Source organism: Macrotis lagotis, chromosome 1 (genome assembly GCF_037893015.1).
Source record: "Macrotis lagotis isolate mMagLag1 chromosome 1, bilby.v1.9.chrom.fasta, whole genome shotgun sequence".
NCBI lineage: Eukaryota > Metazoa > Chordata > Mammalia > Peramelemorphia > Peramelidae > Macrotis > Macrotis lagotis.
The window spans coordinates 244,271,218-244,286,052 of NC_133658.1; the positions used below are offsets into that span (position 1 = coordinate 244,271,218).

Genomic DNA, 14,835 nt, shown 5'->3' on the forward strand with positions numbered 1-14,835 from the left:
GCGTCTTTGGTCCCCTTCTAGAACAAAGATGGAACAACAGCAAAAACATGACCTGGATATGGAACTCAATATAAAACTGCAGATGAAGTGTGATGAGGCAGAGTAGACGGGGCTAGCACCTCCCTGTTCCTGGAAGCTATCTTCTCATTAATGAGACCTCCAGTTCTCTCCTGGCCTGGTGGCTTCAGGAAAAGTTCCACTCCCTTCTTAAAGAAAAACTCCATCTTCTTGACAAACCTTGGATTCGATGACCTCTGAGCCCCTTCCAACCCTGAGGTCCTATGACTCTATAATCCTCCAAGCACAGTCAGAGCTGACATTTGCTAGCAATTAGAGTTCCTAGGGAGTGGGGATGGGAGGAGGGCTGGAGAGGAGGGGAAGGGAGGGAGACCAGAGAGAGTGGGCTGGGGGGAAGCAGAAGAGTTTTTGTGTCAGATTTCTCTGAGCCTGTCAGCTGAAAGCATCCCAGGCTGCCCCGCCCTAGGGAGTTGCCAACATTTTCTCCCATTGGGGGCAAGGTGGGTGTGAGCCACCAAGGGGGAGCTCCTAGGGTGTTGTTGAAGGTAGAAAGGGGGCAGGGAGGACAGGGGGGTGGTTCAGAGGGAGGAAACAGCCGCACAAAGAAGTCCTGGCCGCGGCAGTTTCAAAAATACCAAGGAAGTTGATCTGGGCTCTGGCCCAAGAAGTGACGAGGCTGGGAGAGGGAAGAGAGGAAGAGGGAGGCACGGGAAGCCTGGATCACACACTTGGAGTTTGGATGTCTAGTGGGGAAGAGGGTAACTCCTTGCTCTTGGGCTAGTGGGGAGCGATGGTTTGAGAGAACAGTTGTGTCAGTTCCAGGCCCTAGCCAGCAAAAGCCAGTTGAGGAATCACTGCAAGATATAATTCTAACCTGGGAAATGAACGGAAATCCTCAGATCCCAGGCCTTTGAGGGAACCCCAGGAGAGGTCCAGAGGCTAAGGATGAGTGCAGAAAGCTAATCCCTTCCTTATTGCAGCTATTGAGTGGACACCTAAGATGCTTTGTATGGTCCTATAGGGAGCCACCTGACATCCTGCCTTGGGCCACCAAAGTTATCTCTTCCCAGGACATTCCAAGAAGCATCTGAAGCTCCCCAAGAACCACTTTCATCACCTTCCACCTCTGACTTCCAACTAACAACAAGACCATGAAAGGTAAGTTCTGGGCAAAGAAGGGGCCTAGGGTTAAGGAGAGCCATTTGGGGTCCGGCCTACTAAAAAAGACCTTCTTCCCTCTGACTATTGGGAGAAGCTGGGGCAGGGAACACAATGAGCTACTTTGTGAGAAGGCTGCTGCCGGTGTCCTGGGATGGAAACATTCAAGTTCAGGGCAGGGGAGGGACGGGGGAGGTGTGTCTGTCTGCATGCTAACCATATTGAGAGATCTATGATTTTGTGACAACAGCAGCAGCAAGGGAGCAGAGCAGGGAGCATTTAAATATTTAAATAAACAGATGGACAGAGCAGCTCTTAAAGAGAGAGATGGCAGAGAGGGGTGGGGTGGAGGGAGTGGGGAGAGGAGGAGGAGATTGGAAGGTGGGTTGAAAAAATAATGATGGAGAGTAGTAACCAGGGCAGAACAATTCCAGCATCCAAGATGCACAGGAAGTTATTTCTCTAATAAGGTTTCTGCTTTTCCTCTCATCTAAAGAATGGGATATTAGACCAGTCTAGCCCATCCTTTCCCATAACAAGTTCTTTCAATTTCCATATCCATTTTACAAATGAGGAAATTGAAATTTAAAGATATAACCATTTGAATCCTAGAGGAGCTCTAACTTCATGTCAGCAACTGCAACCAAGGAGTGAGATTTGATAAGAAGAGTGGTCCTACCTGCCCCTTCTTTTGACAGTTCATAGCATTTGACCATCACCAGTCTAAGGAATTGGCTGCAAGGTACAGTCAGCACTTCTGCCCTCTTACTTGGGATAAAGAATTCCAGTAGGATGGAGATACAAAGAGAATGATGGTCCAAACTCCTTAGCCCTGCCAGCTCTGTAACTGCCCCTCCCCACCTTACTCCTGACTTTCTCAAAGGTCTCCCCTTTCCTGGACCAGACTCTGCTCTGTCTCTCATCTACATCATTCAGATAGGGACAGAGCTAAGCATGGCAACCTGTGCCAGTCAAGGAACTGAGTCCTTCACCCCAGGTCAATAAGGATTTCATCTTGGAAGAAACTTTCCAGACTGTTTTGGGGGTTGGGAATCAAATAGAACCCTCTTCTCTGCTATATCTCTTCTTCCCACTACTTTGTGTTCCTTAAGGCTGTCTTAAGTGATAATTAGCCCTGGCCTATTATTATATGGTTCAATCTCCCAAGTCTGAAGAATTTGGCAGTCACAGGGAACAGAGGTTCTTAGACCTTATAAAGGTCTTAGAAATCACTTGATCCTGTCTCCTTCTTTTCTTTATTTTAAAATATTTATATATAATAATATGTAATAAATGTATCATAAATATATATATTAATGTTAGCTAGATAGTTTTGTAAAAAGTCTTCTTTGTTTCCCTTCTGTTCTCTTTTCTTCTGCCTATACTTTTATTTCTTTTTGTTGCTATGATCATTTGTATATAATGTACACGATTGTTGCTTTGCTTTCTTTTTTTTTTTTTTTTTTTTTTTTGCTAGGCAATGGGGGTTAAGTGGCTTGCCCAAGGCCACACAGCTAGGTAATTATTAAGTGAGGCAGGATTTGAATTCAGGTACTCCTGACTCCAAGGCCAGTGGTCTATCCACTGCACCACCTAGCCGCCCCGTGCTTTGCTTTCTTTATTCACCATCACTTTATGTAAGTCTCTAAGTATTTCTTTGTATTCAGATGTATAATTTCTTGCAATAACATTCCATTATAATCATATAGCACTAGTTCAGTTATTTCCCAACTGTTGAATATCTACTACGAGCTATTTCTAATTCTAATTAGAATTTTACTTACTTCCATCATTCTTTTGTGCTTTCCTTCTTTTCCTTTTTTCCTCCTTTCCTCCTTTCTTCCTTCTCTTCCTATTTTCATTCTCTTCTTTCTTCCTTTTCTCCTTCTTTCCTTTCCCTTTTCTCTTGTCCTTATCTTTTTTCCTTCTTTCTATCATTTCTTCCTTTCTTCACAAATAAAGTTACTATAGGTAGTTTTATGCAGATAAGAGGAATTTCTTTCCCCTCTTTAACCTTAGGGTATAATCCTCCCCACTCCCCTCATTTGACAGATGAGGGCAGTAGAAAAAGCACAAAATTTTTAGTAGGTGTGCATGTTGGCTCTGCCACTTCTTATCTATGTGACTTTAGACTAGCCAGTTTCTCTGTGTCTCAGTTTCCTTTTCTGTAAAATGAAGGAAGTTGGGCCTCATGATCTCTAAAGTCCCATTCAGCATTAAATGTACGCCCTTATTAATTCCTATTTATATAGCTCTTAAGGTTTACAAAGTGCTTTTCATGTATCCAACAATGGAGATGGTTCAGTATAAGAGAATAGCATTAGGTCATGTCAATGAATAAGGAAATATTCAGATATCACGTGACTTGTTATTAAAGGTTACTAACAAAGGGTTAGTAACAGAGTTGAGCCAAGTGTTCTTCCCACTACACTATGGGATGCATTTCTTTGTGTTCTGAATCATATATCATGACCTTGCACACCCAAAGGGCTTTATTATTTACAAGGTACTTTGCAGTTATTCTCCGATTCTCACATATCTAGAACTGTAAGGGACCTTAGATATCTCTTAGTCTAATCCCCACATTTTACAGATGAAGAAACTGAGGCCAGAGAAATTTAAGTGGAAGGTCAAGTGGAAAGGGAATGAGTAGAAATGAGTAGAATGAGTAGAAATCCAGGACACTAACCAGATCAAATCAATAAACATTAATTAGGACCTGCTACATATGTAAGATCCTCGGGCCAAAATAGAGCACTCTCTTCCATTTCGCCACACTCTCCTCCTAAAACTCTTCAAGGTATCCTCATTTTGCTGATGTGGAAGCTTAGATTTGGAGAGAGCTGATAACTTGCTAAGTAGTAGTAACAGGCAGAACCCAGCTCATAAAGTCCAGAGATGTAGATCTGTATAAAACCACACCTTTCCGTTACCCTATCACTCCCCTTCATGATTAACAAAACTGTTTTCAATCCCAGGCATTTCCAGGGCCTGACTGTGGGGAGTTCCATCCAACCAGCTCCATTCTATAGTTTCCTGGACACCCAGATCTAGAGGGTCATTGTCAAGACTGTAAGAAGATATTAGTTATTTATTACCTGAGTGAATCAGGAGGTGTTTCAAGCCCTGATTGTAACCTTACCTCTAGCTACTGTGCCCACCCATGACCAAGCCTAGGGTGGTGGCAGGACTAGGTCTAAAATCCCATCAGGGTGGCTTGGGGTCTTGCCAGCATTCCAGACATAAACATCATGAGATAAAAATAATGATAGGGTGGGAAATGATGGAGGCCTTTGCCTTTAAAGACAGACTCCCAATCTGCTGAGGTTGCACCAATACAGCCCAACTCCAAAGGAGAAAGGAAGCCCATAACTTAAGTCATCTGGGCAAAGTGGAAAGAGTATTTAGAGTCAGAGAATCTGATCTGGAATCCCAGTTCTGTTCATAGGAAGTCCCTGAATTTCCTCTGGTCTCAGTTTCTTCATTAAAAATTAGAATGTTGAACTAAGTGGCCACTAAAGTTCATTCTACCACTGATTCTATGATCCAATAAATCTATGCTTTAAGGTAGTGATGTCAAACTCAAAAAGAAATGGAGACCATTAAACCAGTCATAAGGATTGCTGTGGGCTGCATATTGACTTGGAAAACTCCATGTCCATTATATCTTGATTTATTTTGTTAAATATTTCCCAATTGCATTTTAATATGGTTCCAACCCTCCCAAGAGTGTTATGGGATGTATCCTATGGGGCTCATGTTTAATTTCTCTATTCTAAGGTCTCTTCAAGTTCCAAATCCCATGATCTTTCACCATTCAGAGGTAACTCAGAAAAGAAATCCAGACTTGAAGATTAAGGATCACAGATCTTGGGTTTGACCTGGGTCAAAAACCCCTTTATTTTACAGAAAGGGAAACTGAGGAACAAGGAAATGAAGGGACTCACTCATGGAGTAAATATCAGACCTAGTGTTTGAAGTCAGTTGCTTGACTCTAAATCTAGCACTTTTCCTATTGTACCATTTTTCAGAATGGTGTGGTAGTGAAATAACAAAGAAGAGGAGAAAAATCCCAGAAATAACATTTTCAACATGAGTAGAATCAATCAATATGCATTTATTGAGCAGTTACTATGTAGCAGGCCCTACGTTAGATATTGGGGATACAAACACAGAAATGAATCAGTCTTTTTTTCCAAGAAACATATTCTATCAAGAAAGACATCTATGAAGATATTTCTCACTTTATTGATCGCTACAATCAAACTCAAGTTCTACCTTTTCTATCACATAGTAGGTTCTTCAACAAATGATTGTTAAATTGTATTGCATTGAATCACTCCATCTCCTTCACCAAGGATAATAGTCTCTCCCTTAAGAGAAGAACTTTGGAGTTTAGCCAGGAGGCTTTGGCACTATTACTGACAGAAATCAGAAATGCTCTTTCTGAAGTTAGTCAATGGATTAACTGGAGACAGAACTTTAACTAGGACTGGGCAGTGTGGGCTTTGTACCAAGGTGCCAAATTTAAAGGTAGAAAAATGGAAAGAAGGAATAAAAACCAGCACCTTGTTATCAAGAATGACTGAAAATAGGAAGTTACTAGGCAGCCTGCTTCCTCCTCTGCTAGTTGCATTCCCAACACACTACTCCTCATCCATCCCCCCCACTCCACACCTCTTCTAGTTGCTACTGACCAACATCATCATTGTCCTGATTTTAAAAGTTGATTGAAGGTGATTTAAAGTTAATTGAGGGTAAGTTTCATGGAAATTACCTTGGAAATGGCTTGTGGTAGCCAGTCACAAAAATTGCTATTTACAGCTTTGACTTGAGACTAATTCAAATGTTTCTTTGTTTTCTAGTTTTTTGTTTTTGTTTCTGAGGCTGGTTTGCCTATGTACCTAAGCTGAAAATGTGGTAGCCACTCATAAACCCAAATCCAATATTGATCAATACAGAAGGCTTGATGTGGGGTTTTTTTGGGGGGGGGGTTATTTTTACCAAAATATTTTTCAATTTCTTGTTTATTTATTTTTGACAATTTTTCTTTTAAAATTCTAGTTCCAAATTCCCTCCCACCCCTTCTCCACTCACTGAGAAACCAAGCAAATTGATATTAATTATACATGTGAAATAATGCAAAACATTTCCATATTAACTATATCAAAAAAGAAAGGGTGGAAGGAAGAAGGAGAGAAGGGGGAGAGAGAGAGAGAGAGAGAGAGAGAGAGAGAGAGAGAGAGAGAGAGAGAGAGAGAGAGAGAGAGAGATTATACTTCAATTTGCTCTGAGTTCTCTGAGGGTTCTCTCTCTTGAGGTGAATGAACATCATTTTCCATCATGAACCCTTTGGAATTGTCTTGGATCATTGTATTGATCAGAGTAGCCAATCTTTCACAATTTATCACCTACAACATTGCTGTTATTATATACAATGCTCTCTCAGTTCTTCTAATGTCATTTCACATAAATTCATTTAGGTCTAGTGATTTTACTGAAATTACCACCTTTGACATTTCTAATAGCATAATTACTATTCTATTACAATCATATGGTACAATTATTCAGATAATCCCCAATTTATGACATCCTCTCAATATTCAGTTCTTTGCCACACAAGAAGAACTGCTTTAAACATTTTTACATGTACCAGTACTTTTTCTTTTTCTTTGATCCTTTTGGGATATAAACCTAGTAGTGGTATTGCTAGTTCAAAAGGCAGGCAGTTTTGCAGTCCTTTGGGCATAGGTGAAAATTATTCTTCAGAATAATTGAACCTATTTTTCCTTCATCACCTCCATCATTTGTCTTTTCTGATATGTGTGAAGTGGTACCTCATAATTTCAGTAAAGAAGTTTTAACCTGCTCTGGTTTTCCCATCTGAGTTAGTTTGTTAGTATGCTGAGTTAGTATGCTTACCATATTACTGCCATTAGTGCTGACATTGGATCAACTTCAACCCTACCATAACTTGGAATTCCTGAATTTAAGCAATCCACCGGACCTTAACCTGGGCAGCTAGATGGCAGCAGGGTTTGAGTACCTGGTCTGCAGTCCTGAGTTCAAATTTTGTCTCAGGTACATACTAGTTGTGTGATCCTGGGCAAGTCACCAAGTCTATTTGCTTCAGTTTCCTCCTCTGTAAAATGAACTGGAGAAGGAAATGACAAATCACTCCAACATTTTGACCAAGAAAACCCCAAATGGAATCAAAAAGAGTCAGACAAGACTGAATTAACTGAACAACAAGGGTTTAGCTTTCCCTAGTAGCAGGGATTACAGACATGGGTCACCATGCCTGGCTTCACTTGTTTCCTAGAATGTTCTCTGGAAAAGGGATAAATGCTACAAAACAATACTCCTGGAAGAAGGCCTGCTTTGAAGTCAGAGGACCTCAATTCAAGTTCCAATTCTGATGTTTATTATTGGTATGAATGTGAGGCTAAGTATCCCTGGGTCTTACTTCACTTCCTTTGTAAAATGAGGAGGTTAGATCAGATGGTCTCTAAGGTTCTTTTCCTTTCTCACTCTGTAATCCAATCATCCCTCAGGGCAATTAGCACATTGGGTCATTGACCATTTGGGTATGGCTGCACCTTAATGGTTTATGTGAAATGTGGAATAGTGAAGTGTTCCAGACTTGGGGTTAGTCCTTAATAGCTGTGTGACTCTGGGTGACTTATTTTACCTCATTTTCCTCATCTACCAAATGAGGGGGTTGGACTAGGTGGCTTCTAAACTCATAGCTCTTAATCTATAATTCTCTGATTTCTGAGATTCTTTATCTGGGAAATGGTGAAGAGCTATTATTTGACTCTAGTGACCTAATGCCGATAACCTTCTTACATTTCTATTTCCTTATCTGTAAAATAAAGCAGTTGGACTAGTTGACAAATCAGAGAATTTATGAAAGCTGGGAGGCACCTCTGTGACCATCTAATCCAATCTATACTGAAAAGGAACCCCCCACTACAACATCTCCAACAAGAGGTCAGCCTAAGCTCTTCATTGCCCCTTTAGGTAGCCCAATCTACTTGGGGTTGGTGCTAATGGTTAGGAAGATTTCCTGACATCAAACTTATATCTGATGCTCTGCAAATTTCACCCTTTTTTGTTGTCTATGTATTGGTAATGAGCACTTTGTTTGGTCCATGAGAGGAGCTTAATAAATATTAGTGATTAAATAATTGATTCCTGTTTCACACTCTAGGACCAATGGAACCAAATCTAAGAGGACTTCTAAAGTCCCTTCTGGTTCTAAATATTGTACCCTATGACTGATGGTTTTGAGAGCCGAAATATTGAGATTAAGGAGGAACCTTAAGGATCCCTAATTTGACTCTCTTGTTTTCAAAGGAGGAAACTGAGATCCATAGATGTGAAATGACCTGGCTAGCCACTTTACCTCTATTAAGATCACAGTTTTCCATCAGTTCAAGCATAGTAGTGGTCTCTATCTACAGCCAAGCTGAGTTATGGACAGTTTTCTTAGTAAAGAGTCAAAACTGGACTCCTAATCCAGGTCCCCTGATTCCAAATTTTAATTTCCTTCCTACTGTCCCTCTGTGTTTTGTAATTATAAAGGGCAATAGAAACTGGGATTATTATTATTTCTGGAGACCCAAGAGCAAAGCATTCCTACTAGGGTCTTACTATCCCCTCAGCCTTGAAAGGCAAAGGTACTTAACCTTGGGTCCATTAACTTTTTAAAAAATGATTATTTTGATAACTGTATTTCATTATAATTTGTTTCCTTTGTAATACTAAATATTTTATTTTGTGCATTTTAAACTTTTTTGTTTAGATGTTGTTAGAATTCACAGATTGTCAGAGAGGTCTATGACATTTAAAATAGTTAAAGGACCTCTGTTCTTGAGAGAAATAGAGAAACTCTATCCATATTCATAGGAAATGTGAATGATTTGGGTCAGGAAAGATAGCTACACAGAACATAGTCTTTTCCCAGGTTACCCATACTACTATTTTGAGCTGCTTTCTGACATGTGACCCTAAGAATAGGGGATTTGGGTGGTTGTTTTTATTTTTTTCCCATAGAAAACAACATGGCTGGGAAGGGGGAGAGGGAGAACAGGGGTCCCTTCCAGGCTGGATCTTCCCTGAAAGAAACTCTGGATTTTATAGGCTCTTTCTGGAAATGGCACCACCAAAGCCCCCGTTGATCCTCTGAGATTGATTCACATTATTTTGACAAAACTTTCCTGGTCCCCATCCCCCATTCCCCTCAAACCAAATAATGTCAAGCTATGGATTTTTTTTTTTGAGGAGAAGGCTGAGAGAAGGGGAAAACCACATGCATAAGATTCCTCATCTGTAAAATGAGGGGGTTGGTCTCTAAGGTCCTTTCCAGTTCTGAGATACTATGTTCTTGAAGAAAACATGCATGTGCACGCACATACATACACACACACACACACACACACACACACACACAAGAGCAGAGTGCTGCACTCCTGGGCAGGGTGCCCAGTCCAACTCTGCCAAGGCAAGTCCCTTCCAACCTGCTGTTCCCCTCTTTCCTGCCTCACCAGCCCTGGCCGCCCACATACGCCATCTCTTTCCATGAAAAATCCACAGCTGGCACGGACCAATTCCCTCCCTATGCCCCCCACACCCTCAAAATATCCACCCAGATGGCTTTGCTCCACAGCGATAGGGCTGGGTCAGAATCTCTCTCCGTGGCTTTCTGCCTGTATGGCCAAGCCATTACTAGCTACCAAGAGGCCCTTCTGGGAGAGGGGCATAGTATGAGAAGCCAAGATGACTGTTTTAAAGCTCTGACCCCTAATTCCCTCAGGACCTTGGGTCAAAGTTCCCAGAGGAAGAGGAATTGAGTGGTTCTGTGGATAAAGGCCCAGGCTAAGATCACACACACACACACACACACACACACACACACACACACACACAAAATCTTAAACACAGTTCCCTGGAGCAAAGAAACGGGCTCAAGGGAGGCAAGAGAGGGTGACACAATCCCAAGGAAAATCTACTTCATGCAGGCTGGCCATGGGGTGATTAAATTCTGCTACTGGCCTCATGAGCTGGCCCCGTGCCCTGACTAGAAGGACTATGGGCCTCCCTCAGAAAACTCTGATTCCAGTCTTCACACTTCTGACCAGAGGCTGCAACAAAAGTTAAGATGACCAAGCAATGTTCTTTGCAAATGACACTTTTCTTAGGATCAAAGCCTTAGGGATGGAAAGGATCTCAGAGACTATTATTTAATCAACTTCTGCATTTGTACACATGGTGAGTTGCCAAAAATCATACAGGTAGTAAGTAGCAGAGTCAGTAGCAGAATCAGGATCTTGATAAAAGATAATAGACAAGAGATCCAACTCCTTGATAACAGAAAGGCAAAGCATTATTGTAAAAATGGCTCTGACTGGAGTCTGAAGACCTACATTCGATTCCCACCTTAATATTTGTCATTTGTGAGACCTTGGGCGAGTCTCTTTGTTATTCTCTGGGCCTTAGATTCCCCATTGGTTGTGTAGGGCTTGAACTAGGTGCTCTCTAAAGCAACTTATAGCTCTGGTGATCCTTGGATCTATGAGAAAATAGAGTTGTTCTTCTACTCAGAATTGATTTGTTTTTATTAGAAATCTGTGAGTCTGAAAGGCTAGGGAGTGTCTCTAACTTGGCAACTCTCAGCCAAGAACAGGCAGCTGCCCTGGGTGGCGGGAGAATGGCTTAGAGCTGGCTCTGGCTGCTCATAGAACCTCATTATCAACACTATATATATTTTAGTACTTGATTATATTCACTTTAACTTGATGCTGCTGAAATCGGTCTCTAACTTATTAAAGCCAAGAAAGGATAGGAAGAGAGGAAAAAGTAGACAATATGAGCTCATGAAAAATCATCCCTTTTATTTGTATGGAGGTTTCACAGTTTACAAAGTCCATTCATATCCACCATTTTACTTGGCCCTTCACCCTATTAGATAAAGGAGAGATTAAATAATTCTCATTTTACAAAAGCAAAAACTAAGACACAGAGCTCAGAGGCTCATAGATTTACACCCAAAAAAGTATAGATGAGGAAATTGAATTCAAAAAAAGTTAAGTGACTAGTGTAAAGTCTAACAGGTAATAAGTACCAAAGTCAGGATTAGAACTCACAACCCAAATATATCACTTTTCTGAGGAGAAAACCCACCTCTTTGTTGTTGTTCAGTTATCTTCTGTCATTTCTGACTTTCTTTGATCCTATTTGGAGTTTTCTTTTTTTTTCTTTTGGGTTTTTGCAAGACAGTGGGGTTAAGTGACTTGCCCAAGGTCACACAGCTAGGTAATTATTAAGTGTCTGAGATCACATTTGAACTCAGATCCTCCTGACTCCAGGGCTGGTGCTCTATCCACTGCACCACCTAGCTGCCCTTGGAGTTTTCTTGACAGAGATACTAGAGTGTTTTGCCATTGTCTTTTTCAGCTTATTTTATAGATGAGGAAACTGCAGTAAACAGGGTTAAGTGATTTGCCCAGGGCCACACAGCTTGTAAATTTCTAAGGTTTGATTTGAACTCATGAAGATGAATCTTCCTGATCCCAGATTTGGGACTCTATCCACTGAGTCACTTAGCTGTCCTAGTAAATAGCAAGCCAAGATTTGATCCTATCCCAAGTCCTCTGATTTCAGATCCAGCACTCCTTCCAAAGAACCAAAATGGCTAAGGAGGCTACCAAGGATCCCAAAGTAAAAAAGGGAAAGGGGCAAAACAGGGGTAAAATAGTTGATGAGAGTGGAAGGGGTATGAAGCTTTGGGTGGAGGTAGCAAGGATGAGACATCTGTGTCCAGAGCAACCAATGTGGATCCCAAGCTGATGGGATCAGAAACTGAATGGAGACATATGTGAGAGACAGGAGCAAGGGAGACCAGGGTAAAATGAGAAGTGAAGCAAGAAGATTCAGGGGGTTGAATGAGATTCAAGAGAGAAGGTAGATTAATAGACCCTGAAGTATACATGTGAACAAGTACTTAGATGTACCCACACAGAGAAGTCCAGAGGAAAGTTATGAGTAGGGACTGGGGCTGGCAGACAGAGACTAATGAAAATCATTTTGCAATCTTAATTGTACATTTTCTAACCATAACTATAGCTATCCCTCAACTGAAATTATAGTGTTGAATACCAAATAGACTCTAAACTTTTTATTTTTTAACACAAACAGCTATTTAGAAAACCCTCACTGTTAACTCGACAAAAGATAACTACCCAATTATGATCTTTGAAACTACAGAAGAGAAAACTTCAGTTATAATTCCTTGACTCTGACCCTTGTTGCCTCTTATGAAAACAGATGGCCCAAGAGGGGCCAGAGAATGCTATGACAACCTTCGATCACCAAGAGTGTAGGGCTGGAGTTGGAGTCAGAAAAACTCGACTTTGAACTCTGTCTCAAACACTTATTAGCTCGAAGGCTCTGAACAAATCATTTAGCCTCTCTGATCCTGAGTGCCCCATGATGATAAGGTATCTTTTAGATCCAAATCTATGATTCTGTCTAGGACTGAGCTAATAGGAGTTTTCCTAGTTAATAGCTTTGAGCTATTTTCAGTCTTTGGAAAACTAAGTCAATCTCATTACCAAAAAAAATTTAGAAGATAGAAATACCAAGATATACTCAAATTCTCTCTTTGCTTTCACAAATTAGAAAAAAGAAAATATAGTTTACCAAAAAGAGCACTGGATTTGTGTCACCTTAGGCAAGTCACCTTACCCCAGTTTCCTCACCTGTTAAATGAAGGGTATTGGATTAGATGACCCCTTCCAAGTCTGAATCTGTGATGCTAAAGAATATCCACCTTTGTTTCTTGTCCCACACTATTATCTCAATTGGATAACATGTTGCTGTATATTTTTATTAATATTTAGTTAAGATTTTCCAAAAGTACCTCTTAAAATTGGTAACAGTTGATATAATTTCCTAATTTTCATTAATATGAACTCAAAATCTTTTTTTAAAATGAATGCTAAAAACTATACATATAGTCAGAAAAATAAATATTTTAAAAATAATAATATAATTTTAAAAAATAAAATATTTTTTATAAAGACTAGCCTTTCAGAGACTATCTCCTCTTAGGAGCTAATTACTTTTCCTATAGGGCATGAATATTAGGAAGAAGAGGAAGAAGGAATATAGTATACTTTTCCAGCTAATTATATTTTTCTATAAAAAAATAAATTACCAAGAAAAATAAATCATAGCAATTCATCTCTAATAACTAAAAATAAAAATATACATAATTTGGAACAAGATTTCAAGAAATACAAACATAAATTAACAATCAGTATTTTAGTCTAGCTATAGACCTCCTTTTGATATGAGGATTGAATTCTTTTGAAGAGTTAGAAGACTTCTAAAGTAGATGATAAGTTCCATATTTGGATTTCACTCTAGCATTTTAGGGCTTATCACAACAGCATAGCATCAAAAATTCTTACAAATGGATTTCTTCAGTCTATAACCTTTTCACACTACTAGTTGATGCTCTGGACACATACTATCTAAATTTTCAAGGGGAAAATGCTATTTATCTCTCCAATTTGCTTACTTTCTTTAATTTTTATATCAAAAGACAAAGAGGTTATGTGGACAGTGTAAGGTATCACCAGTTAAAAGTAGGAGAGTCAGAATTAGAATTCAAGTTCCATTTCCTTTATTTTTCTAAAGTGAAAACTAAGACGAAATAACTAATCTAAGGTCTCACAGTTAGTAAGCAGCAGAGCCAGTCTGCACCACACTATGACTTTTTGTTTTTGAGTCATTTCAGTCATATTCAACTCCATGAGTACATTTGGGATTCTCTTGGCAAAGATTCTGGAATGATTTGCCATTTCCTTCTCTAACTTATTTTATAGATGAGGAACTGAAGGCAAACAGATGAAGAACAGGCAAAGTTACTTCTCCTGAGTCATAAAGCCATAAAGTGTCTGAGGATGGATTTAAATTAGATTTGAACTTCTGATTCCAAGACTATTTGCTGTGCCACCTAGCTGACTTCTGAGGTCTGTCTAAAAACTAATGACCTCTTTCAAATCTGGAAGGTATTTTCCTCCAGCTGAGTGGTCCTACTCAGTTTCTTGTTCTCAAAACCAGGCTGCTATAAAAACCTCAATTTTTACCAAATGCTAAAGATCATCCACTATTAGTTCTTATGAACTTCTACCTCTCTTCAAACTTTCTCCCAATTTTTAAAGAATTGAAGCCTTTTCTTCTAAATATTTTAAAGTACATTTTAACAAAACGACATTTTTAAATGGAGTCAAACAGTAGTTTTTTCATAAAACCAAAAATAAAACAAATATTCTTTTAATAAATCTTTTTTGAGAGATCTAATAAAAGAATAAATAAAATAAATGTTTTATTTCATTCCTGAAACCCCGTCCTTAACCCTGATCCTGGACCATATGCATTTTCTTAGGTTAAGGAGTTTTTATCTAATTCATTAGTACAATGGAATGGTACAACCTCATCTTGTTCATGAATATGTTTTTTTTAAATGGTAGTGACTTCTAGGAAGAGGTAAGAATGGGGCTGGAGAAGTGAACTATTAGTTTATTTCAGAGACTAGAACTAATAGAGCTCTTTTGTTTTTGTTTTTTAGATTTTTGCAAGGCAATGGGT

At 39.6% G+C, this 14,835-nt stretch overlaps 1 protein-coding gene across 6 annotated transcripts in view; it reads left to right on the forward strand.

Moving 5' to 3' along the window:
• The first annotated feature begins 438 nt into the window (after positions 1 to 438).
• SCARA3 (scavenger receptor class A member 3) overlaps positions 439 to 14,835 on the forward strand; it is a 60,703-nt gene continuing 46,306 nt past the window's right edge. For 2 of the 6 annotated variants that reach the window (XM_074210005.1, XM_074210004.1), the window contains exon 1: positions 621 to 1,176. In XM_074210005.1, the coding sequence (XP_074066106.1) occupies positions 1,170 to 1,176 (7 nt within the window). In that variant the 5' untranslated portion in view covers positions 621 to 1,169. Of the gene's footprint in view, positions 519 to 546; positions 564 to 620; positions 1,177 to 14,835 lie in introns of those variants that run through there. The other 4 variants (XM_074210000.1, XM_074210001.1, XM_074209999.1 and 1 more) reach the window with 4 other exon arrangements.